The sequence below is a fragment of the Mesoplodon mirus genome, assembly GCF_964341445.2.
Source record: "Mesoplodon mirus genome assembly, chromosome: 2".
NCBI lineage: Eukaryota > Metazoa > Chordata > Mammalia > Artiodactyla > Ziphiidae > Mesoplodon > Mesoplodon mirus.
The window spans coordinates 215,763,615-215,789,776 of NC_138977.1; the positions used below are offsets into that span (position 1 = coordinate 215,763,615).

Below are 26,162 nucleotides of genomic sequence, written 5' to 3' on the forward strand. Positions count from 1 at the left end.
TTATATAAACTTAGATATAGTATCATTTTGTTAGAATTTCCATGGTAAATCTATTTTCATTTCTTTACTTTCAATATTTTTTATTTTACTAGATTTTAAATGTGTTTCATGTACACAAATATCTGGACATTGTTTATCCAGTTGTAATAATCTGAAAATCTCTGACTTTTAAAGAAACAGATTTAGTGAATTTCTATTTATTGCAATTATTGTTGTATTTTAATTTTTTTCTCCATCTTTTCACTTTTTAAAATGCTTTCTCAAGCAATCTTTTTTTCTTCTCCCCTGCTTTCTATTAAATTGAATGTCCTTTTAATATTCTTTAATTGTTTTTCCTTTTAGCAGTTTAGGAATTATACATTTCATATTTTTTCTTTAATGAATGCCCTTTAATTTTAACATGTATTTTTTTCCTAACCAGTAATAATGTTAAATGGTGTCTTTTTTTACTCCTGAATCATATAAGAACACTAGAAAATTTGAAACTTTCACTTTTACATACAATTTTAAATTCATTTTCTAATTTTATTTTTTAAAATAGCCTTATTGAGATATAATTCATATACAGTACAATTCAGCCATTTAAAGTGTACAATTCAATAGCTCTGCAACCATTATCACAGTCAATTTTAGAACATTTTCATCACCTCAAAAAGAAACTGTGTACCCATTTGCAGTCACTTCCCATCCCTCTCCCACACCCTAAGTTTTAGACAATCACTAATCTAGTTCCTGTATATAGATTTTCCTATTCTGAACATTTTCATATACTAATTAAAATCATACAATATTTGTTCTTTTGTGACAAGCTTCTATCACTTATCACAGTGTTTACAGGGATTATCCATATGTTGTATGTATCTGTATACCATTGCTTTTTACTGCTAAATACCCTTCCGTTGTATGGATATGACACATTTTATTTCTCCTTTTTCAGTGATGGGCATTTGAGTGTTTTCCTCTTTTTGGCTCATGTGAATTATGCCACTATGAACATTTGTGTCCATGTTTTTGTGTGGCAATACGTTTTTATTTTTCTTGAGTATATACCTAGGAGTGGCATTGATGGGTCATATAGTAACTCTAGATTGAACATTGTGAGAAACTGGCAAACTATTTTCCAAAGAAGATGCGCCATTCTACATTCTCACCAGGAATGTATGAGGGTTCCAATTTCTCTATATTCTCAGTAACACTTCTTTTTATCTATTTTTTATTATAGCCATCTTAGTGCATATAAAGTGCCAAAAGAGATGATGATGCTATTTTGGAGGATCCAGAAAGGATTTTAATTAATTAGAGGAATTTAAAGAATAGAAAAAGAAAGAAAAATTAGGAGTTAAGCAATTAAAAAACAAAAATAATCAAAGATGACCCTATAGAAGTGAACATGTGAGTGGGAAGAATAATGAAAAATAAACACTGTGATTAAGATTTGGGGAAATGAAACAATGATGTTGTCCATGAAGATATTTTAAAAGAGAAAAAGGAAGGATTTAACTCCCTACAGGGAGAGAAGTAAACCGAAATCATTGGTAACAGAAGTCTACATCAAAGTGGCATATCCCAGAAGGAGTATGTGGTATAAAAAAATTTTTTTTTATATGGTGCAAGAACGAAGAACTCTGGGAAGAATGAAAAATAGAAGTCCTCCTTTTCAAAAGTGAGATTATGATAATGGGTATGTTAATAGAAATGAGGCCTTAAGATATAGATTTCTCTAAGTAGAAACCATAAATTACATCTTATTATACTGGAGGTTTCTTCAGGAATTCTTTCCCTGGCTTTGCTGTAGAACAGATATTTAGATCCCAACTCTTCTTTTAAACCAAAATATCAAATATAGCTCGAGTAAAGTAGTAATTGCACAAAGTTTATTGCAACTTAGCTAAACCAGTGCTCCATGTCTAATTTTCAGTGCTGGGGTTTGGAACACTATAGACTGAAGCTTAGTTCTTTCACTAAAATATTGCCTAGTACTTCAAAATCAACATGTCCTAAATTAAACTTGCTATCTTGACAAACAGCTCTTTTTTTCTAGTATTCTCTAGCTCAGTTACGGTTACTACTATTAACCTAACTTCAATACCTGGGAATTAACTAAATATATTTCTCCTTCCTTAATCCCCTACATAAGCCCTGATTCTTCCTTCTGTCTATCAATCTATTTTATTCAAAACAACCAAAGTGATTTTTTAACATAAATTGAATTATGAGAATCCATTGTTTAAAAGCTTCCTTTCACATTTATAATATAATTCAGACTAGACTTAAAGTTCCTCTGAAACCAGGCCTAATTATCTGCCTCCTCTCATATTATTCTCCACAAATTTATTATATTGCAGTCGCTTTTTCTTCGGAGGTATCTGGTTTATTTCTTGTTTGGTTTTGTTTTGTCTTTCATTCTTTTGTAAAGTGTTTTAAAATTTATGTGCAGTAAAATTCCGTTTGGGGGGATACAGCCATATGAATTCTAAAATATGTATAGTTTCTTTGTTTTTTAAATTTTTATTGGAGTATAGTTGATTTATATTGCTGTGTTAGTTTCTGCTGTACAGCAAAGTGAATCAGTTATACATATATCCACTCTTTTTTAGATTCTTTTCCCATATAGGTCATTACAGAGTATTGAGTAGAGTTCCCTGTGCTATACAATGGGTCCTTATTAGTTATCTGTCTTATATATAGTAATGTGTATATGTCAATCCCAGTCTCCCAGTTTATCCCTCTCCACCTTCCTCCCCAGTAACCATAAGTTTGTTTTCTGCATCTGTGACTCTTTATATTTTGTAAAGTAGTTCATTTTTACCTTTTTTTAGATTCCACATATAAGCGATATCATATGATATTTGTCTTTCTCTGGCTTACTTCACTTAGTATGATAATCTCTAGGTCCATCCATGTTGCTGCACAAGGCATTATTTCATTCTTTTTATGGCTGAGTAATATTCCATTGTATATATGTACCACATCTTCTTTATCCATTCCTCTGTTGATGGACACTTAGGTTGCTTCCATGTCTTGGCTATTGTAAACAGTGCTGCAGTGAACATTGGGGTGCATGTATCCTTTTGGATTATGGTTTTCTCCAGATACATGCCCAATAGTGGGATTGCTGGATCATATGGTACTTCTATTTTTAGTTTTTTAAGGAACCGCCATACTGTTCTCCATAGTGGTTATATCAATTTACATTTCCACCAACAGTGCAAGAGGGTTCCCTTTTCTCCACACCCTCTCCAGCATTTATTGTTTGTAGACTTTATGATGGTGGCCATTCTGACCTGTGTGAGGTGATACCTTATTGTAGTTTTGATTTGCATTTCTCTGATGTTGAGTGATGTTGAGCATCTTTTCATGTGCTTTTTGGCCATGTGTATGTCTTCTTTGGAGAAATGTCTATTTAGATCTTCTTCCTATCTTATGATCGTGTTGTTCGTTTTTTTTTGACATAGAGCTGCATGAGCTGTTTGTATATTTTGGAGATTAATTCCTTGTCAGTTTCTTCCTTTGCAAATATTTTTCTCCATTCTGTGGGTTGTCTTTTCATTTTGTTTATGGTTTCTTTTGCTATGCAGAAGCTTTTAAGTTTACTTAGGTCCCATTTGTTTATTTTATTTTTAAAATTTATTTTATTTATTTTTGACTGTGTTGAGTCTTCAGTGCTGCCTGCGGGCTTTCTCTAGTTGCGGCGAGTGGGGGCTACTCTTCGTTGCGGTGTGTGGGCTTCTCACTGCGGTGGCTTCTCTTGTTGCAGAGCACGGGCTCTAGGCGTGCAAACTTCAGTAGTTGTGGTGCGCGGACTCAGTAGTTGTGGCTCGCGGGCTCTAGAGCACAGGCTCAGTAGTTGTGGCTGATGCGCTCTAGAGCACAGGCTCAGTAGTTGTGACACACAGGCTTAGTTGCTGTGTGGCATGTGGGATCTTCCTGGACCAGGGCTCGAAACTGTGTCCCCTGCATTGACAAGTGGGTTCTATTTTTTTTTTTAACATCTTTATTGGAGCATAATTGCTTTACAATGGTGTGTTAGTTTATGCTTTATAACAAAGTGAATCAGTTATACATATACATATGTTCCCATATCTCTTCCCTCTTGCGTCTCCCTACCTCCCACCCTCCCTATCCCACCCCTCCAGGCGGTCACAAAGCACCGAGCTGATCTCCCTGTGCTATGTGGCTGCTTCCCACTAGATATTTCTTTTACGTTTGGTAGTGTATATATGTCCATGCCACTGTCTCACTTTGTCCCAGCATACCCTTCCGGCTCCCCATATCCTCAAGTGCATTCTGTTCTGTAGTAGGTCTGCCTCTTTATTCCCGTCTTGCCCCTAGTTTCTTCTGAACATTTTTTTTCTTTTATTTTTTTGTTTAGATTCCATATATATGTGTTAGCATACGATATTTGTTTTTCTCTTTCTGACTTACTCCACTCTGTATGACAGTCTCTAGGCACATCCACTTCACTACAAATAACTCAGTTTCATTCCTTTTTATGGCTGAGTAATATTCCATTGTATATATGTGCCACATCTTCTTTACCCATTCATCCGATGATGGACACTTAGGTTGTTTCCATCTCCGGGCTATTGTAAATAGGGCTGCTATGAACATTTTGGTACATGTCTCTTTTTGAATTATGGTTTTCTCAGGGTATATGCCCAGTAGTGGGATTGCTGGGTCATATGGTAGTTCTATTTGTAGTTTTTTAAGGAACCTCCATACCATTCTCCATAGTGGCTGTACCAATTCACATTCCCACCAACAGTGCAAGAGTGTTCCCTTTTTTCCACACCCTCTCCAGCATTTATTGTTTCTAGATTTTTTGATGATGGCCATTCTGACTGGTGTGAGATGATATCTCATTGTAGTTTTGATTTGCATTTCTCTAATGAGTAAAGATGTTGAGCATCCTTTCATGTGTTTGTTGGCAGTCTGTATATCTTCTGTGGAGAAATGTCTATTTAGGTCTTCTGCCCATTTTTGGATTGGGTTGTTTGTTTTTTTGTTATTGAGCTGCATGAGCTGCTTATAAATTTTGGAGATTAATCCTTTGTCAGTTGCTTCATTTGCAAATATTTTCTCCCATTCTGAGGGTTGTCTTTTGGTCTTGTTTATGGTTTCCTTTGCTGTGCAAAAGTTTTTAAGTTTCATTAGGTCCCATTTGTTGATCTTTGTTTTTATTTCCATTTCTCTAGGAGGTGGGTCAAAAAGGATCTTGCTGTGATTTATGTCATAGAGTGTTCTGCCTATGTTTTCCTCTAAGAGTTTGATAGTGCCTGGCCTTACATTTAGGTCTTTAATCCATTTTGAGCTTATTTTTGTGTATGGTGTTACGGAGTGATCTAATCTCATACTTTAACATGTCCCTGTCCAGTTTTCCCAGCACCACTTATTGAAGAGACTGTCCTTTCTCCACTGTACATTCCTGCCTCCTTTATCAAAGATAAGGTGACCATATGTCCGTGGGTTTATCTCTGGGCTTTCTATCCGGTTCCATTGATCTATCTTTCTGTTTTTGTGCCAGTACCATACTGTCTTGATTACTGTAGCTTTGTAGTATAGTCTGAAGTCAGGGAGCCTGATTCCTCCAGCTCCATTTTTCATTCTCAAGATTGCTTTGGCTATTCGGGGTCTTTTGTTTTTCCATACAAATTGTGAACTTTTTTGTCCTAGTTCTGTGAAAAATGCCAGTGGTAGTTTGATAGGGATTGCATTGAATCTGTAGATTGCTTTGGGTAGTAGAGTCATTTTCACAATGTTGATTCTTCCAATCTAAGAACATGGTATATCTCTCCATCTATTTGTATCATCTTTAATTTCTTTCATCAGTGTCTTATACTCTTCTGCATACAGGTCTTTAGTCTCCTTAGGTAGGTTTATTCCTACATATTTTATTCTTTTTGTTGCAATGGTAAATGGGAGTGTTTTCTTAATTTCACTTTCAGATTTTTCATCATTAGTGTATAGGAATGCCAGAGATTTCTGTGCATTAATTTTTTATCCTGCTACTTTACCAAATTCATTGATTACCTCTAGTAGTTTTCTGGTAGCATCTTTAGGATTCTCTATGTATAGTATCATGTCATCTGCAAAGAGTGACAGCTTTACTTCTTCTTTTCCAATTTGTATTACTTTTATTTCTTTTTCTTCTCTGATTGCTGTGGCTAAAACTTCCCAAACTATGTTGAATAACAGTGGTGAGAGTGGGCAGTCTTGTCTTGTTCCTGATCTTAGTGGAAATGGTTTCAGTTTTTCACCATTGAGGACGATGTTGGCTGTGGGTTTGTCATATATCGCCTTTTTTATGTTGAGGAAAGTTCCCTCTATGCCTACTTTCTGCAGGGTTTTTTATCATAAATCGGTGTTGAATTTTGTGGAAAACTTTCTCTGCATCTATTGAGATGATCATATGGTTTTTCTCCTTCAATTTGTTAATGTGGTGTATCACGTTGATTGATTTGTGTATATTGAAGAATCCTTGCAATCCTGGGATAAACCCCGTTGATCATAGTGTATGATCCTTTTAATGTGCTGTTGGACTCTGTTTGCTAGTATTTTGTTGAGGATTTTGGCATCTATGTTCATCAGTGATATTGGCCTGTAGTTTTCTTTCTTTGTGACATCTTTGTCTGGTTTTGGTATCAGAGTGATGGTGGCCTCGTAGAATGAGTTTGGGAGTGTTCCTCCCTCTGCTATATTTTGGAAGAGTTTGAGAAGGATAGGTGTTAGCTCTTTTCTAAATGTTTGTTAGAATTCGTCTGTGAAGCCATCTGGTCCTGGGCTTTTGTTTGTTGGAAGATTTTTAATCACAGTTTCAATTTCAGTGCTTGTGATTGGTCTGCTCATATTTTCTATTTCTTCCTGGTTCAGTCTCGGAAGGTTGTGCTTTTCTAAGAATTTGTCCATTTCTTCCAGGTTGTCCATTTTATTGGCATATAGTTGATTGTAGTAATCTCTCATGATCCTTTGTATTTCTGCAGTGTCAGTTGTTACTTCTCCTTTTTCATTTCTAATTCTATTGCTTTGAGTCTTCTGCCTTTTTTTCTTGATGAGTCTAGCTGTTGTTTTATCAATTTTGTTTATCTTTTCAAAGAACCAGCTTTTAGTTTAATTGGTCTTTGCTATCATTTCCTTCATTTCTTTTTCATTTATTTCTGATCTGATCTTTATGATTTCTTTCCTTCTGCTAACTTTGGGTTTTTTTTGTTCTTCTTTCTCTAATTGTTTTAGTTGTAAGTTTAGGTTGTTTATTTGAGATGTTTTTTGTTTCTTAAGGTAGGCTTATATAGCTGTAAACTTCCCTCTTAGAACTGCTTTTGCTGCATCCCATTGGTTTTGTGTCATTGTGTTTTCATTGTCATTTGTTTCTAGGTACTTCTTTTTTTTTTTTTTTTTTTTTTTGCTGTACGCGGGCCTCTCACTGCTGTGGCCTCTCCCGTTGCGGAGCACAGGCTCCGGACACACAGGCTCCGCGGCCATGGCTCGCGGGCCCAGCCGCTCCGCGGCATGTGGGATCTTCCGGGATCGGGGCACGAACCCGTGTCCCCTGCATCGGCAGGCGGACTCTCAACCACTGCGCCACCAGGGAAGCCCCTAGGTACTTCTTGATTTCCTCTTTGATTTCTTCAGTGATCTCTCGGTTATTAACTAGTGTGTTGTATAGCCTCCATGTATTTTTATTTCTTACAGATTTTTTCCTGTAATTGATATCTTGTCTCATAGTGTTGCGTTCAGAAGAGATACTTGAGACTATTTCAATTTTCTTAAATTTACCAAGGCTTCATTTGTGACCCAAGATATGATCTATCCTGGAGAATGTTCCATGAGCACTTGAGAAGAATGTGTATTCTGTTGTTTTTGGATGGAATGTTCTATAAATATCAATTAAGTCCATCTTGTTTAATGTATCATTTAAAGGTTGTGTTTCCTTATTTATTTTCATTTTGGATGATCTGTCCATTGGTGAAAGTGGGGTGTTAAAGTCCCCTACTATGATTGTGTTACTGTCAATTTCCCCTTTTATGGCTGGTAGTATTTGCCTTATGTATAGAGGTGCTTCTGTGTTGGGTGCATAAATATTTACAATTGTTTTATCTTCTTCTTGGATTGATCCCTTGATTATTATGTAGTGTCCTTCTTTGTCTCTTGTTATAGTCTTTGTTTTAGTCTATTTTGTCTGATATGAGTATTGCTACTCCAGCTTTCTTTTGGTTTCCATTTGCATGGAATATCTTTTTCCATCCCCTCACTTTCAGTCTGTATGTGTCCCTAGGTCTGAAGTGTGTCTCTTCTGGACAGCATATATATGGGTCTTGTTTTTGTATCCTTTCAGCCAGTCTGTGTCTTTTGGTTGGAGCAGTTAATCCATTTACATTTAAGGTAATTATCGATACGTACGTTCCTGTTACCATTTTCTTAATTGTTTTGGGTTTATTATTGTAGGTCTTTTCCTTCCCTTGTGTTTCCTGTCTAGAGAAGTTCCTTTAGCATTTGTTGTAAAACTGGTTTGGTCGTGCTGAAGTCTCTTAGCTTTTGCTTGTCTGTAAAGCTTTTGACTTCTCCATCAAATCTGGATGAGATCCTTGCTGGGTAGAGTAATCTTGGTTGTAGGTTTTTCTCTTTCATCACTTTAAATATGTCCTGCCACTCCCTTCTGGCTTGCAGAGTTTCTGCTGAAAGATCAGCTGTTAACCTTATGGGGATTCCCTTATGTGTTACTTGTTTTTCCCTTGCTGCTTTTAATATTTGTTCTTTGTATTTAATTTTTGATAGTTTGATTAATATGTGTGTTGCCGTGTTCCTCTTTGGATTTATCCTGTATGGGACTCTCTGTGCTTCCTGGACTTGATTAACTATTTCCTTTCCCATATTAGGGAAGTTTTCAACTATAATCTTCAAATATTTTCTCAGTCCCTTCCTTTTTCTCTTCTTCTTCTGGGACCCCTATAATTCAAATGTTGGTGTGTTTAATGTTGTCCCAGAGGTCTCTGAGACTTTCCTCAATTCTTTTCATTCTTTTTTCTTTATTCTGCTCTGCAGTAGTTATTTCCCCTATTTTATCTTCCAGGTCACTTGTCCGTTCTTCTGCCTCAGTTATTCTGCTATTGATCCCTGTAGAGAGTTTTTAATTTCATTTATTGTGTTGTTCACCTTTGTTTGCTCTTTAGTTCTTCTAGGTCCTTGTTAAACGTTTCTTGTATTTTCTCCATTGTATTTCCAAGATTTTGGATCATCTTTACTATCACTATTCTCAATTCTTTTTCAGATAGACTGCCTATTTTCTCTTCATTTGTTAGGTCTGGTGGGTTTTCTCCTTGCTGCTGCATCTGCTGTGTTTTTCTGTCTTTTCATTTTGCTTATCTTACTGTGTTTGGGGTCTCCTTTTCACAGGCTGCAGGTTCGTAGTTCCCGTTGGTTTTGGTGTCAGTCCCCAGTGACTAAGGTTGTTTCAGTGGGTTGTGTAGGCTTCCTGGTGGAGGGGACTAGTGCCTGTGTTCTGGTGGATGAGGCTGGATCTTGTCTTTCTGGTGGGCAGGTCCACGTCTGGTGGTGTGTTTTGGGGTATCGCTGGCCTTATTATGATTTTAGGCAGCCTCTCTGCTAATGGATGGGTCTGTGTTCCTGTCTTGCTAGTTGTTTGGCATAGAGTGTCCAGCACTGTAGCTTGCTGGTCGTTGAGTGAAGCTGGGTCTTGGCGTTGAGATGGAGATCTCTGGGAGATTTTCGCCGTTTGATATTATGTGGAGCTGGGAGGTCCCTTGTGGACCAGTGTCCTGAACTTGGCTCTCCTACCTCAGTGCCACAGCCATGACACCTGGCTGGCGCACCAAGAGCCTTTCATCCACATGGCTCAGAATAAAAGGGAGAAAGAATAGAAAGAAAGAAAGAAAGAAAGAAGATAAAATAAAATAAAGTTATTAAAATAAAAAATAATTATTAAGAAAAAAAATTTTTTAAGTAAAAAAAAAGGACAGACAGAACCCTAGGACAGATGGTAAAAACAAAGCTAGACAGACAAAATCACACACAGGAGAATACACATACACACTCACAAAAAGAGAAAAAGGGAAAAAATATATATATATCATTTCTCCCAAAGTCTACCTCCTCCATTTGGGATGATTCGCTCTCTATTCAGGTATTCCACAGATGCAGGGTACATCAGGTTGATTTGGGAGACTTAATCCACTGCTCCTGAGGCTGCTGGGAGAGATTTCCCTCTCTCTTACTTGTTTGCACAGGTCCCAGGGTTCAGGTTTGGGCTTTTGTTTATGAGTCTATGACCCCTGTGGCTGCGCTCTCCTCCGGGGCTCTGAAGCTTCCCCCCTCCACCCCCTGCAGTCTCTGCCCGCGAAGGGGCTTCCTAGTGTGTGGAAACCTTTCCTCCTTCACAGCTCCCTCCCACTGGTGCAGGTCCTGTCCCTATTCTTTGTCTCTATTTTTTCTTTTTTCTTTTACACTACCCAGGTATGTGGGGGAGTTTTTTGCTTTTGGGAGGTCTGAGGTCTTCTGCCACCTTTCAGTAGGTGTTCTATAGGTGTTGTTCCACATGTAGATGTATTTCTGATATACTTCTGGGGAGGAAGGTGATCTCTGTGTCTTACTCTTCCGCCATCTTGAAGCTCCTCTGTATAGTTTCTTGTAATCATCAGCTCTATCAGGATATAGACCAGTTCCAGAATCTCAAAGAATCCTTCATAGGGCTTCCTTTATAGTCAGGCTTTTTCCTCAGCCATAAACCCTGGCAACCACTGATTGGTACCCTGTCTCTATAGTTTTGCCTTTCCCAGAATGTCATATACATTGAATCATACAGTATGTAACCTCCTGAGACTGATTTCTTTTCCTTAGCATACTGCATTTGAGATTTATCCAAGTTGTTTTTTTCCAACTATAGTCCATTTCATTTTTTGTTGTTAGGTGGTATTCCATTGTATGAATATACTACAGTTTGTTTATCCATCCACCCTTTGATAGATAAGAATTGTTATACGTTTTGGCAGCCATGAATAATGCTGCCGTGGACAAGATACATACTTGTATAGGTTTTGTGCAGACATAAGTTTTCACTTCTTTAGGATAAATATCTGGAAGTGGGATTGCTGAATCATATAGCAAATGTATGTTTATCTTTATAATAACTGCCACTATTTTTCAAAGTGACTGTATCATTTTGCCTTGCCACCAGCAGAGTATGAAGGTTTCAGTTGTTCTACATCCTCAGTGCTTGGTCTTGTCAGTATTTTTTATTATAGCCATTCAAATAGGTGTGTGGTGGTATCTTATCGTGATTTTAATCTGCATTTCCCTAATGGCTAATGACATTGAATATCTTTTCATGTACTTATTAGCCATACTTTTATCTTCTTTGGTTAAGTGTCTTTGCAGATTTTTTGCCTATTTTTTATTGTTTGTTTTCTTATTCTTGGGGTTGAGTATTTTTTATATGTCTGGATGTAAATCTTCTGCCAGAAGTGCGATTTGATATAATTTTCTCCCAGACTTTGACTTGTATTTTTATTCTTTTAACAGTGTCTTTTGTGGAGGAAAAAATGTTTTAATTTTGATAAAATCCAATGTATTTTATTTTTCTTTTATAAGTTATGCTTTTGGTGTCATATAAGAACTCTTTGCCTACTCAAGGTCACATAGATTTCCTTCTAAGAGTTTTATACTTTTACATTGTACATTTAAGTCTATGATCCATTTCAGATATCTTTTGTTTATGAGTCTATGATCCATTTTAGTTATTGTTTATGATTGAGGTGTAGGTCAAGGTTCATTATTTTGCATATGGATATCCAATTTTTACAGCCTTTGGAAAAGACTGGTTTTTCTCTTTTGAAATGCCTTTGCAGCTCTGTCAAAAATCCATTCACCATCAGGCTTCCAGTTCCAGGAAACACTACATAAACATACATCTCTCTTTATGTCCCATGGGTCTCAACTGTAAAACCTGGATGATATGCATGGGCAGCTATTTGGTAATTGTGAAAAGTAAGTATCATCAGGCAGATCAGGGAAGAACACCAGAATCCAGAGCACCCTGAAATATTTGGAAGTTAACCATTTATTCCTCCAGTATCCCCTGCCTTGAGCCTCAATGCAGAAAACATCCTGGAAAAATACTCTAGTTCTGACTTGTGCTGTGGAAAAGGAAGCCCTTGAAGCTCAGAGAGTAGGGGAGATCCACCCCCCCCCAGTTTTTCCTCTCTTTTTAAAATATTTACTTACCCCCAATTCCAAACAGTCTTGAAGCAGGAACACTGGCTGCAGCAAGAACGTCCAGGAAGCTGCTAGAGCCAAATCTCCAAGAGTTGGGAACCTTCTACATAACACGGAACTGTGGGTACAAGAGGGTCAATGCAAATCCATTGCTTTTCCCTCTTCTCTGTCCTCCCAATGCAGAATGTGGCACAAGCACAGAAGTGGGTAGTTTCTGGCCAGAGGATGGAAAAGTGAAGCCCAGAGAACCAGAAAAAGTCTGGGAAATAACAGAGAGAGAAAAGCCACCCCATAAAGTTGAACTTCTGGGATTTTCCATGTGAGGCTCTTATCCTAATCAGCATACCAAAGAATTTGAGAAGTGGCTTGTGGTTAGAACTCTGCCCAGGCCCCAGACTGAACCCACATGGCAGACTCAAATAGCAGTGAAAAAGCTTTGGGTACATTGTGAGCACAGCCTACAGATGTCTAAAGTAAAATATCTCTATAGAGAATATCGACATTTTCTATAAGATACAAATAAGACCTCAGTCCCTCTGTGAATTTGATACAGCAGAAAGGGCTGTGATGGAAGTGCACCATTCTTCAGCTTGGTTAGCAAGTCAAGGACTGTCTGTCAATATTTATTTATAGCTTTAAGAAAAACTTTATCGGGTGTTGGATCTGTTAACCATCCATGTGGAGAAAAGTAACATTTGACTCCTATCTCATACTAATCATAAAAATAAATACCAGGAGAAAAGGAAAAACAATGAAGTATCATCTAGAAGGTAATATGAGAATTCTTCTTCACATCTTTAGAACTGGGCAAATTTCTTAAACAGACACACAAAGCACTTCAATAAAATTAGACTACAGTAAAACTAACAATTTTTGTTGTCAGAAGATGTCATTAACATTGTGAAAAGTCAAGCCATGCAGTAGTATAAAATATTCACAACTTATATAAAGGATAAAGGCCTTATGGTCACAATATATAACTCATATAAATCAATAAAAAGCAGTCTTACAACTCAACTCCCCGCCCCCAAAATGACAAGACACTTGAATAAGCACTTCACAAAAAAGGATAAGTGGCTAACAAAATATAAAAATGTGCTCCATTTAATTTTTATCAGGGAATGCAAATTAAAACCACAATATAATACTATTTACTATTCACCCATTATAGTGGCTAAAAAGAACAAGATAGATGATATCAAATGTTGGAGTGGATGTGGAACTCCAGACACTTCTGGTGGTCTAGAAGTTGGTGCAACAACTTTGAAAACAATTTGACTGTATTCTAAAGTTGAGCTTACCCATACTCTGTGATCCAACAATTCCATTCCATCAAAGGTCATGTTAAACATATTTATAGCAGTGTGTTTTAAATAGCCAAAACCTTGGAATAACCCAAATACCTAAAAATAATAGAATATGGGGCAATGAAAAGAACAAACTAATCCTAAAAGAACAATATGGATGGCATTCACTAACATAGTTTTGAACAAAAGCAGCTAGAAACAAAAGAATGAATATTTTAGGATTCCATTTGTATAAAGTTCAGAAATAGGCAGAAACACACTATGGTGTTAAAAATCATTATGCTAGTGACCTCTGATGAAGAGGGGATGGGCAAAGTACTATTTCTTTACTGGGGCGGTGGTTCCATGGGTATATTTTCTTTGCGATAATTCATTGAGCTGTATACTTATGATTTCTCTGTGTGTGTTATGCATTAGTGCTTTAGGAAAGCTTTTTAAGAAAAGCATTTACTACTTTAAAAATATTAGGGGAATTTTGTAATTGAAACTTTTATCCTGACTACATGGTTTCAAAAGGTATGCTTTAAATAAAAGTTGAGTGTAGAAAAGAACACTGTATACATTGACCTTTATAATTTTTGGTACAAGTTTGTGAGATTAAGGTTTTATCCAGGTCCATGATTTGTAACAGGAGTAGTTAACCAGGAAGGTCTTCCTTACTATATGTTGCTTGCCTTTTTAATACTTTGCCAAGGAGGCTTTAGAGCACTCTAGTTTCTGTAAAATATTTCAAGAAAAGATTGAAGAGTTATCAAATGTGCTCTTTATTTTTTTTTTTTTTTTTTTTTTTTGCGGTATGCGGGCCTCTCACTGTTGTGGCCTCTCCCGTTGCGGAACACAGGCTCCGGATGCGCAGGCCCAGCGGCCATGGCTCACGGGCCCAGCCGCTCCGCGGCATATGGGATCCTCCCAGACCGGGGCACGAACCCGTATCCCCTGCATCGGCAGGCGGACTCTCAACCACTGCGCCACCAGGGAGGCCCCTAAATGTGCTCTTTAGATTTGTAAATCTGTTACCAGTTTTGGGGAGGTTCATTTAGGTGTTTTTCTATGAATTTTACATAGATGATATCAGAAGTAGATTTTATGGAGTCTTTCCCAGCCTTCATTTAACTCCTTCCATGTGGCTATGCAGTGAGGATTCTGTTTGGGAGGAATTGATCCCTCACCAGCTTCATGGATGGGCTAAAGCCAGTAAGTGCATACCCTTCAATTCGCCAAGTGATTGGCGAAGAGTGGGCATGTATAATGGTATGTGATAGAAGTCTGGAACTGCGGCATTCGTTTTTGTATCTATGAGAAAAACAAGCCTGAGAATAAAGCTGATGCACAACAGAGTGTATGTCGGAAAAAAGAAAGAAATGTAGCCAGGGCCCTGACCAGAGCAAACCTGGAAGTTATTCTTCCTTTTGACTTTTGGGAGTGTCTTAGTCTGCTCAGGCTGCCATAAACAACTAACACAGACTGAGTTATACAACAGAAAGTTTATAATCTCACAGTTTTGGAGACTGGGAAGTCTAAGATCTGAGTGCCAGCATGGTTGGCTTCTGGTGAGAGCTTTCTTCTTGGCCTATAGATGACCACCTTCTTGGTGTGTGCTCACGTGGCCTTTTCTCGGTACAAGTGCTTGGGGAGAGAGCACAAGCTCTCTGGTGTTTCTTCTTATGAGGACACTAATTCTACTGGCTCAGGGCTCTACCATTATGACCTCATTTAACTTCAGTTACATCCAAAAAGTTCCTATCTCTAAGTATAATCACATTGGGGGTTAGGGCTTCAACACACAACTTTTGGAGGAACATTTGTAGCATTCTGCCTCTAGCCCCCTAAATCATGTCCTTATTGCTTGCAAAGTACATTTATTTCATCCCAGCAATCCCAAAAGGCTTAATTCATTCCAGAATCGACACTAAAGTCTGAAGTCTCATCTGAATATCATCTAAATCAGATATGGGTAGGACTTGGGGTACAAGTTAACCCTAGGCAAAATTCCTCTCTAGTTGTGAGCCTGTGAAACCAGGCAAATTATGTGATTCCAAAATACCGCGGTGGTATAGGCATAGAATAGACATTCCCATTTCAAAAGGAGGAGAAGTAAAGGAAGAAAGGGGCGATGGGTCCCAAGGAAGGCTAATCCCATCAAACTTAAAGATTTGAGAATAACCCTCCTTGGCTCAGTGCTCAACCTCCAGGCCCCCTGAGGTGGCAACGTTACCCCATAGCTCTGTGCTACGGCCCTGCCACGTTAGCTTGGCAAGGTGGCCCTGATGCTGCAGCACTGCGCTGCAGCCTTGGCGCCAAGGCTCTTGGCGGGGGGTATCCTGGTCCTGTAAAACCCAAGAGGCTCCACCCTTAGAAACTGAGGAGGATCCATCCTTGCCCCCTGGGCCTGTGGTGGGAGCCGGAGCCCTAAAGGTCTCTGATTCCCTTCTGGGTCATTCTTCCCTTTTCTTAAAGGATAAAGCCTGCTTCCAACTGAATAGCTCTATGTTCCCATCCCACAGAATCCAAGAAGCCTGAAAACCTTCTTTCATTCCATCTTGTTTTCTCTGTACCCTTTAGTTTAAACTCTCGGTGTCTCTGCTGGTATAATCCCGTATCTATTCCTATAATAGTATATTATTAGAAGAATATTTTCTTTTTATTACTTGTTATTACCAGCCTAATATGAATTTACATAGAAAGCATACAAACCCCTAAAGTGTATATCTCCTCTTCTCAAGGAGGTAAAATCGTGAAAACTGAAAAATTTTATACTGGCTTCCTCTATCATTGTAAAAGTGACACTCTTCACTTGTGTCATGAAATTTAGATCAGAAAGAATTTAAGTTCCTTGTGGAGAAATTTAGCAAGTCTTCACTGTCCTAAACTGAATCTTGATCATGTAACTATTTTGGGGGGAGGATACTGTGAATTACAAATTGTCAAATAAAAATACTTTCTGGTATTTAGGTAACGTTTAATTATTAAAGGTAAATGAATTTTGGTATGTGTACTGTTGTCTACTACTGCAGACACTGTGAGAGAAACAGTTGACAAGATACGGTGTCTGACTGAATATAAAGGATGATAAAATTGAATGTTTTACATTTTACCTGGAAAGTAATGGTGAGACGAAGTCAACAGAAAGGGGAGAACTTGCAAGTTAAGACTTTTGTAGCTTAGGCAATTTACGTAAGCTCTCCATGGCCTCAACTTTCTCAGCTTTTAAATGAGTACATAACAGAATACACAGTATATCATGTGTGATTGTGGTAATGAAAGAATTAATGCATGTAAAACATATAACACAGTGCTTGGTATGTATTACTCAGTAGATGTTAGTTACTTTTATTATGGATGTTACTCAGGATTACAGTTTGGACATGGTAGATGTGAGGTGATATTTATCTCTCTTGTTAAAATTCTTAAGGTATTATGGTAAGACTTAAATTCAGATAAATGGATCCTTGGACTATATATAAAGTATCAGTTCTCACTACTATATTTCAACGGTTGCATTGTTAACCTGGATATAACAAGGGAAGTGTAACTGCTATGGCAATAATTCAGACTAGAACAGGGTTTCGGCACTGTTGGCAGGTTGGCTGGGAAAATCTTTGTTGTGGGGAGGAGGACTGACCTCTATATTGTACTATATTTACCAGCATCCCACTTGATGTCCACCAAGTGGTGACAACCAAAAATGTCTCCAGCCACTGCCAAATGTCCCTGGAGGGCAAAACTCTCCTGACTGAGAACCAGTGGACTAGAAGGAATCATGTAAGAAGAGTCTTCAAAGATATAAAGAAGTATTAGAATATAGAAGAAGGAAATGGCTGGGTCATTGTAACCCAGAGACAGAAGCAGCACTGATTAATAAAAGTTAGAAAGACAGCTTAACAGAAAATTTTCATAGTTTGAGCTAGCTAAAAATAAAATGCACTAACTTACGAGCCAGCAGAAGCTACTATGTGTATTTAATTAGGAACTGGATCACTATCAGAGTTGTGCTGGGAATTTCTTTCCTGGGAGGGAGTCTGAACTAAATAATGTCATTGATCTCTTCTAATGATAAGATGCTCTCATTTTGGCAGGTTAAATGACTTATATTTGGAAATGATTCCAAATGAGGTCATAGTTGAAGCCATGAGAATAACTGAGCTCTTTTTCTGAGAGCAAGAATAGATAATAGCATGGTCTTGTGAATGAATTTTCAGGAATGTCCATAATTTAAAACAAGGAATCAGGAATGCAGTCTACTTTCATTGACTCCATAGTGTGTCAAGAAGGATGAAGGAAGCCAAGAAAATAAAGTGTGCAGAAGGGTTTTAAAGGATGGATGGTTCGTATTGTCAACTGAGAAGTAAAAGACAGTTGATATAGAAAAGACTAGTTTATTTAATTTTTAGAAAGTCATGATGAGGAAGTACCCACTAAAATGTTGCATAGTATATAAACATTAATTATTAATATTAACATTTTTATCAGTATACAAATTGGATACCAAATTATAAGACGTTAAATAAGACTAGGTTATGAGGAAATTGACATGGAAGTGGCTACATGGACCACTTGCTCAACAAACTAGAGGAAGCTACAGGGTTAATAAAATAGGGCTATTGTTTTTTATTTTTTAGGAGATGTGGGACTTGAGCACTTCTGAAAATTTAAATTTAGATGAAATAGAATGAGTTTATAAATACTAGAGGGAAAGATAATTATGTAAAAAGCAGTAAGGTACCTCAGTGGTTGATACTGGGGAATATGGAAAACAACTGTTATGACATAGTGTGCAAGCTCAGAGTTCAGAGTTCCCAACAGATGGGAAGGAAAGAGTCTGAGGCTTATGGGACTCGTTTTGAATTTTGGCTCTACCACTTAAACTCTCTGTGGGACTATAAGCAGTTTACTTTGAACTTTTCTGAGCATTGGATTCTTCTTTTCTAAAATAAGAATAATATATCCTCTCTGGAAATGTTCTTATAAAACTAAACCCAGTCATCTTATAAGTTTTATAAGTTTTATAAGTCATCTTATAAAACTAAACCCAGATACTGTGCTAGATACATCAGTGATGTATCTAGCACAGTATCTGGAATGTGCTCAGCAGTCAGTGGATGGGTGCTAGAATTATCAGTGTCATTGTCAGCATCATTGAAAGATATTCTAAGATTTCTTTAAGTGAGGCAAGGAGAAAAAATATATTAAGGATTTGACAAGAGTAGAAAGTGTCAACATTTACACTGCTTATGAGTGAATCCATTGATGAGTACAAGGATTATCAGTTAAGGGTGAAGACCAGGTTTTTGGTAGTGGTCAGTGACCAGTGAATTTATAGTGGACTGTTCTGCTCAATTCTGGGTCTTTTCATAGCATAATCTTTGACCACAGAGCAAAGGAAGGGAAAAGAAACAGTAATGCATGGTTGGGATTGGTTAACCAGATTCACATAAATCTGTTATTTTGAGATTTGTCAGTCTCAAATTACTGCTAAAAAAGTATCCTCTGTTACATAGTCTATTGCATATGGTACCTAATACACATTGACCACACGTATATACATTGTAATTGAATTATTTCTTAATTTAAACATTAGCATATACAAGGGATTCTCAACTTCTGTAGAACTGATGTTTTGGACAGAATAATTCTTTGTCGTTGGGGGCAGTCCTGTGCATTGCAGGATGTTTAGCAGCATCCCTGGCTACACTCACTAGATCCAAGTTGCACTTCTCTCCCAGTGTGATAATCAAACATGTATCTAGACATAGTCAAATGTCCCAGTGAGGGGATGGACGGGAGGGCTAAATCTCAATTGAGAACTACAGGAATATTCTCAGATATAAGATAGTTGCTAATAAAGGTAAAATGAATAAATGTGTGATATTTAAGTTTATAAAATTGCCAGATTTTACAACTCAATAGCAATTCTAAAATTTATTGCTGTATAAAACCAACAGAATTATCAAGTTATATTCCTTCTGACAGAGAAAATCTGAAAGATAGACTATAATATATATGAAAGAATATAAGTAATTTTTCTACCTGTGTACTTTGCTTTTACTTGAGAATGTTTTACAAACTTCTAATTTATCTGTTTTGCTTGAATATTTACCAAGGCAGAGTGATTATTTCTATATATTTTTAAATCCTCTACATGTTCTTTTATCATTTCATGACACATTGCAAGTGTTTTAAGCAAAACTTATTTGTGTTTTATTTTCTAGTTGTTTTTTATCCTTATTACTGGTGGCCGCTGTGGTGTGGAAGATCAAGCAAACATGTTGGGCTTCTCGACGGAGAGAGGTAACAGTAATATTACTTAATCTTTTGTTTAAAGATTCAAGCAAACATATGGATCTGTATTCCTTAATTGACATCCTCCTTTCAAATAGAGGTTTTCAAATCAGTTTCATTTATTAAGATTGAGCAAGTCAATCTAGTATTTTTTAAGCTTTAGAGCAAAATTTGCCACCGTCATTTTAAATCAGTATCTGTAGAAGCATTGGTTAGTTGCAGAGTTTTTTAAAAATAGTGTTAGAATTTATAGTGGATACCAATATTAATTTTGTTGATTAAATAACCTGCAGTCTCTTTAATTTAGGTAGTTATACTATAAAAACATTATTTTTAAAACTTATAATTTAAAAGAATATTCTGAGCAATAAATATTAATTTTTGGTTTGTATCTTATAGAATTCTTTTTTTTGGTAATCAGATCTTTTTCATGGGTATCTGATAATCCAAGTATGTTTGAATTATACCTCAGTTTGATACATTTCTATATCAGAATTAATCATCTGTGTCCCTTATAATCTTAAAATTGATAAAAACAGTAATACTCTTACAGAACAACAGCTGATGAGGTAAATATATTATACAAATATAGTTTCCTAACTTTGTATGTATTAGTTAATTGAAAGGAACAAAGAAATATAATAATATGAGGATCCTAAATGTGCAGTAGATTTATTGTTCTATACCTCATATAATGAAAAAGTGTTTCTGTTTTTATTAATATTATTATATTCTATTACTTTTTATTTTTTATAAATTTATTTATTTATTTTTGGCTGCATTGGGTCTTCGTTGCTGCACACGGGCTCTCCCTAGTTGCGGCGAGCGGGGGCTACTCTTCGTTGCGGTGCGCAGGCTTCAGTAGTTGTGATGCGCGGGGTTCAGTAGTTGTGGCTTGCGGGCTCTAGGGTGCAGGCTCAGTAGTTGTGGTGCACAGCCTTAGTTGCTGTGTGACATGTGGGATCTTCCTGGACCAGGGCTAGAAGCCGTGTCCCCCGCATTGGCAGACGGATTCTTAACCACTGCGCCACCAGGGAAGTTTGTCTATTACTATTAATATTAGTATTATTAGCATTCTATTTGCTGTTGCATTTCCCAGTATATTTTTATACGTTTAATTTTGTGAAACAATGTATAGCAGAGATATAATTACTTACCTTCTTGTTTTCCACATATAAGCAGATTATATTTAAAAACAATCCAGAATATTCCAAATTATGGAATTAGTAAGTGACATGAGTTCTTCTTAATTATTCTCCTATTTTCAAATATCCAGTGCCTACCTATAATATATTTGCAAACTTGACACCACTCCCCTGCAAAAAAATTACTTATCCTAATTCTCTCCACCTCTCTGATTTTCTATACATGGGCAGTGCAACATCAGTGAGAATTTACTTGGTATGGTCCTATGATAAAATGTAATCCAATTTAAAAGGAATTTTAAAAATATTAATATATAAATATTTTGCAAAAAGTGGAATTCTGTGTGGAGTTAAACAGTCTTCTACACATGCTAGACAATCTATTAAGGTAAAGTATGGATTCAGGAAGGAAAAAACAAGTGGTCGTCAGGCAGTATGAAAACATTCCATAATGGAATAGAGCAAGTGACTATTTATGCCTCTTATCATTAGAAGAGAAGTTAGGCTCAGTCAGGGAGCCTGGGTTCTCACTTCATTATGACTAGCAATATTTAAATATCTGACTTCTAAAGTTTATAAAATGTAACTGTATAAAGATAGAATTGTGAAAACATCGATGTACAACTCTGCCATTAACTAGGTGGGTAAGCAATCTAATTGAATTCAGTTTCCTCTAAAGAGAGGCGTCGTACTATATAACTTATTCTCAGTTTGAGTTTCCTAGAGCTCTAGGAATGTTTATATGTAATGACTAAAGTTTAGAAAATATTAAATATTTGAGAAAAATAATGGGAATTGTTCATTTAACTATGAAACTTTCACACTTTTCAAAATGACAAACTGCTTTTGGTTAATATATCACCTCAGTGTAGTATGTCGTTTATTGCATATTATCGGAAGCTCTGGCCAGCTGATATTACTTTAATTTTTAAAATACAAATATGAATTTATTTTTTGATTAGAAGTCAAAATCTAAGTATGTGTTGCACATGTGAGAATGGAGGAAAAATAGGAAGAAGGGAGAACTAGATTAGGGACCTCTGGGCCAGTTCTAATCTGTGGTTCTAAATGTTACTATGTCCTCTTGATAATCTTCAATTTAATGTCCTTCTTTCCAAGTCTTCCAGGTAATGAATCTTTGTTAAAGAATATAATAATATTTGCATTTAATTTGCTACCTCTACCAAAATACAAAATCTGTCCTGTTGAGAGGTCATGTCTTGTTACAATATCATGTTAAAATATATGATGGGGAATTTTATCATTTTTAATTTTATTAAATCTTTTAAATACAAATTTCTAAATGTCTTAGAAACCATTCATATGTTGATGCCCAAAGTAAAGATGATATTATTTTGATGACTACCAGACATCTATTTAGCTAATAATTTTATATTATTAAAAGATTATCATTTTGGTTTTAGAGACCCAATGACTTTTAACTACACAGTTGTAGCTAATATGATAATCCCATTTACAGGCTTTATGTAAATGAGGTGAAAATGTGTTTTTATCTCTCTTTATTCAGTTTTAACTATTAGATTAACACTAATATTCCCCAAAGGAAAATACCTCAATACTTTTTCTTTATATGGAGATGTTACTTTCTCCAAAGCATTAAGACATCAATTATTGTAAACCTCAGAGGACCCCTATGAGTAGTAGAATGACAGTTTATCTTTAACAGTACATGAAGGTTATTTAAAGGATTCTTCCTTCTTGGTATTTCTGTAATTTTGTTATAGGAATTGTATTACCTGCTTTTCTAAATATAAGGACTGTTTTAAAATGAAAATAATCTTTAGACATTTTAAAAATATATTGTGTTAATTAAACCAGACATATTGCTTTTTTGTTTTTAACTATTTGAAGGTTTGGGTCTCATAAACACACACGTACATTTTTTGTGTTATAATTTTAATATCAGAAGCCCATTAATAATGTTATTAATTTAGAATAATACCCCTTGAATTTAGGGGCTCTTAAAAACACAAAAATGAAACTATAAAGGACCTTAATTTTAACGTTACCTCTTCATGTGGGAGCTCGAAACCCATTTCTGTGATAACCCTATTAAAAATATGAAAGTTTCGTGTGCATGTGTGTGGAGGGGATGCTGTGCTAATTAATGGAAACAATAAGTGGACATTGATCAGTGGAAATATTATAAAATATGAGAAGGATGAGTTTATTTTTATAGCTTATGCTTGTTACAGAGGTCTTGAAAACCTTGAGATTCAAAGGCACCTTGAAGTTTAGATAAATAGTCATTACATTACAAAAACATTTGTAAGGGCCAGGTATATATTAAAAGGAGACTTTTTAAATAGCATCGTCATACTTAATAATTTTCATGTTTAAACTAAAGTATGAGTTTTTAATAGGTATTAAAGACACAAACCCATTAAAATTTTATAATTACTCCTTGCAATAAAGGTATTTAATCTTATATTTGATGAACATAAGTGGAAATATCATGCATATCTTAATAGTTGTAAGAAGTTAATTTTTTCAGTTAACAGCATTTATTCCCATTTTGGGTGGTTTAACTGTAGTATGCCTCCATTAAAATCTAACTGGAAAATCTATACAATAATAGATCCCATAAGCAAAGGTAAGGTTATATTAATCAACTTCATATTACTAGTGGGTTTGTGTATTTGAATGATTATATTTCCTGTACCAGGAACTCTTATTTCTTTTATTCTCTTTACAGTTCTTTAAAGAATAAAAAATATATTAATATAGATCATTACCACATTATTTGCTTATACTTCATAGTATAGTATGCATCTCTAATGCTTAAAAATCAATAAGAACAATATTGTCTGGGATAAGTCAGTGTCCAATGAGTAACTGATCTTGTGTTCATGATGCTCTATTTTCCTGCACGTTTCACAGTCACGCAGCATAAAACCTAAATTTGAATTTAACATAATCAACCTGAAAGTTGAGTTAAAAATAATAAACTAAAATCCATAAATAGTAGCTCTGAGTGACAAACTACTTTTCTTAAGGCAAACAGATTAACTCCTCTGTTTCATGGGCACAAAAAAACAGAACAGAATTAATATCATTAAGTTATACTTTACTAAGGAAATGTCATGAGTCAACAATTTATGATAAAATCGTCTCTGAGAGTCTAAATTTGTGGTAAATGGGTTCTCATCTAAATATTATTAATGTAATGCATCATTGTTTACAAAGTAAGTTACTGTACCTCTTTAGAAATACACCCAACTTATTTAGAGAGAGGAGAGTGGGCACAGAGTGAAGAGAGTAATAAGAAAATGTTACTTCGGGTGGAAACATTAAAATTAATTCATTTAGGTACTGTATGAAACTTCTTGTACAATTTCTTAGTAATTTAAGAATCTGTATTTTATTTTTAATAGTCAAAATTGCAATATCTAGATAAAGCTTTCCATAAAACATGTTCCTTTGTCAAAAAAGCAAGAAGTTTTAAAAATCATTATTAAATAATGAGCTCAAATAAATGTCTGTCTTGGCAGTTAATGGCCTTAGTATCAACTTACTTTTCCTTAACATTTTCTGTAATATTATGACACAAATCAATCATTTGATGTACCACTTAGAAAGAAAATACAGTGCCAATTAACTATGGCTCTCTTGCTACTAAGAATATTTGTTTTATACTATTCAAAGGACTCTTACAGAATTACTTAGATATAGATTTTATTGTATATCAACATATATATACATTGAAAGGAAAGTAATAGCAAAATAAATTGGGCAAGGTATTACCAAAGCTTGTTCATAGACCAGTTTTTCATAAATCACTTTGACTCAGGAAAAAAACATTTTGTTTATTTCACATAGTACCATTGACTAGAGTAATCAAGTTTGTGTCCGTGCAGGCAATGACAACTATATCATAACTGCCATCTGGCCAGTAGTGATTGTACAATTTTATTGACTATAAGACACATCAGACTTCAGAGATATTAAAATGTGAAAACAAAGTATGTCTTAGAATATAAAATATGGTAGGGCCTACTTTATAAGGTTTATAGTACTAAATGAGTTAATATGTTCTAAATACCCCGCTGCCTGTTACTTACCAGACTTCAACAAACGTTAGCAGTTAGTTTGCTGATACGTAAAATAAAGAATGATTAGCAATATATTATGCATTCATATTAGTAACAGCAACTCCTGTATATCTAGGATTCTTTTCCTCCTCCATATCCACTTTAACACAGTGGTTCTCAATCTAGCCGGTCCTTTAGAATCACCTGTAGATCTTAAAAAATATATTTATACATCCCTGAGTGCCACTCCACTACTCAACCCCCATCAGACCTCTAAATCAGAATTTCTTTGAGGCTCAGCTTGATGTATCTATTTTTAAGCCCACAATTGATTGTAATATGCACCATTAGCACTGAAACTCTGCTTTGACTTCTACTCTTAGAGAGATGGAAAAACATTGAAGGGTTTTCCACAGAGGAGTTAAGTGATTTGAGCTAAAATGATCTGCTTTTAAACTGATAATTCTGCTGCTGTAGTAAAACTAGATTATAGATAGACACCTGTAGACACAGGAAGACTAGTAAGTAGGTTATTACCATACCTGGTAAGAGATGATGATGGCTTATATCAAGAGGTGGCAGTGAATATGGCAAGAAGTGATTGGATTATGAGTACATATTGAAGATAATAACAGGATTAGATGGATGGGGTGGTGTGAGAAAGAAATAAACCAAGCATAGAGCGTGCAGAAAATGAAGGAAATAATAGAGACTAGAGGAGAAATTAATGCAATAGAGAACTGAAAAAACAGCATGGAAAATCAATGAACATAAGTTGGTTCTTTGAAAGATCAACAAAATTGACAAAGATCAACAAAATTGACAACTGACCAAGAATAAAAGAGAGAAGATTCAAATCACTAAAATCGGGAATGAAAGGCAATATTATTACTGATCTTCTCGAGATAAAAAGGCTTCTAAGTGGGCCTCCCTGGTGGCGCAGTGGTTGAGAGTCCGCCTGCCGATGCAGGGGATACGGGTTCGTGCCCCGGTCTGGGAGGATCCCACATGCCGCGGAGCGGCTGGGCCCGTGAGCCATGCCCGCTGGGCCTGCGCATCCGGAGCCTGTGCTCCGCGGCGGGAGAGGCCACAACAGTGAGAGGCCCGCATACCGCAAAAAGAAAAAAAAAAAAAAAAAAAAAAAAAAAAGGCTT

The 26,162-nt window shown here is 36.0% G+C and overlaps 1 protein-coding gene across 1 annotated transcript in view; it reads left to right on the plus strand.

Moving 5' to 3' along the window:
* Positions 1-26,162, plus strand: part of ATRNL1 (attractin like 1) — a 707,592-nt gene that overhangs the window by 322,137 nt on the left and 359,293 nt on the right. The window contains exon 26 of the mRNA XM_082611125.1: positions 19,742-19,820. Within this exon, the coding sequence (XP_082467251.1) occupies positions 19,742-19,820 (79 nt within the window). The remainder of the gene's footprint in view (positions 1-19,741; positions 19,821-26,162) is intronic.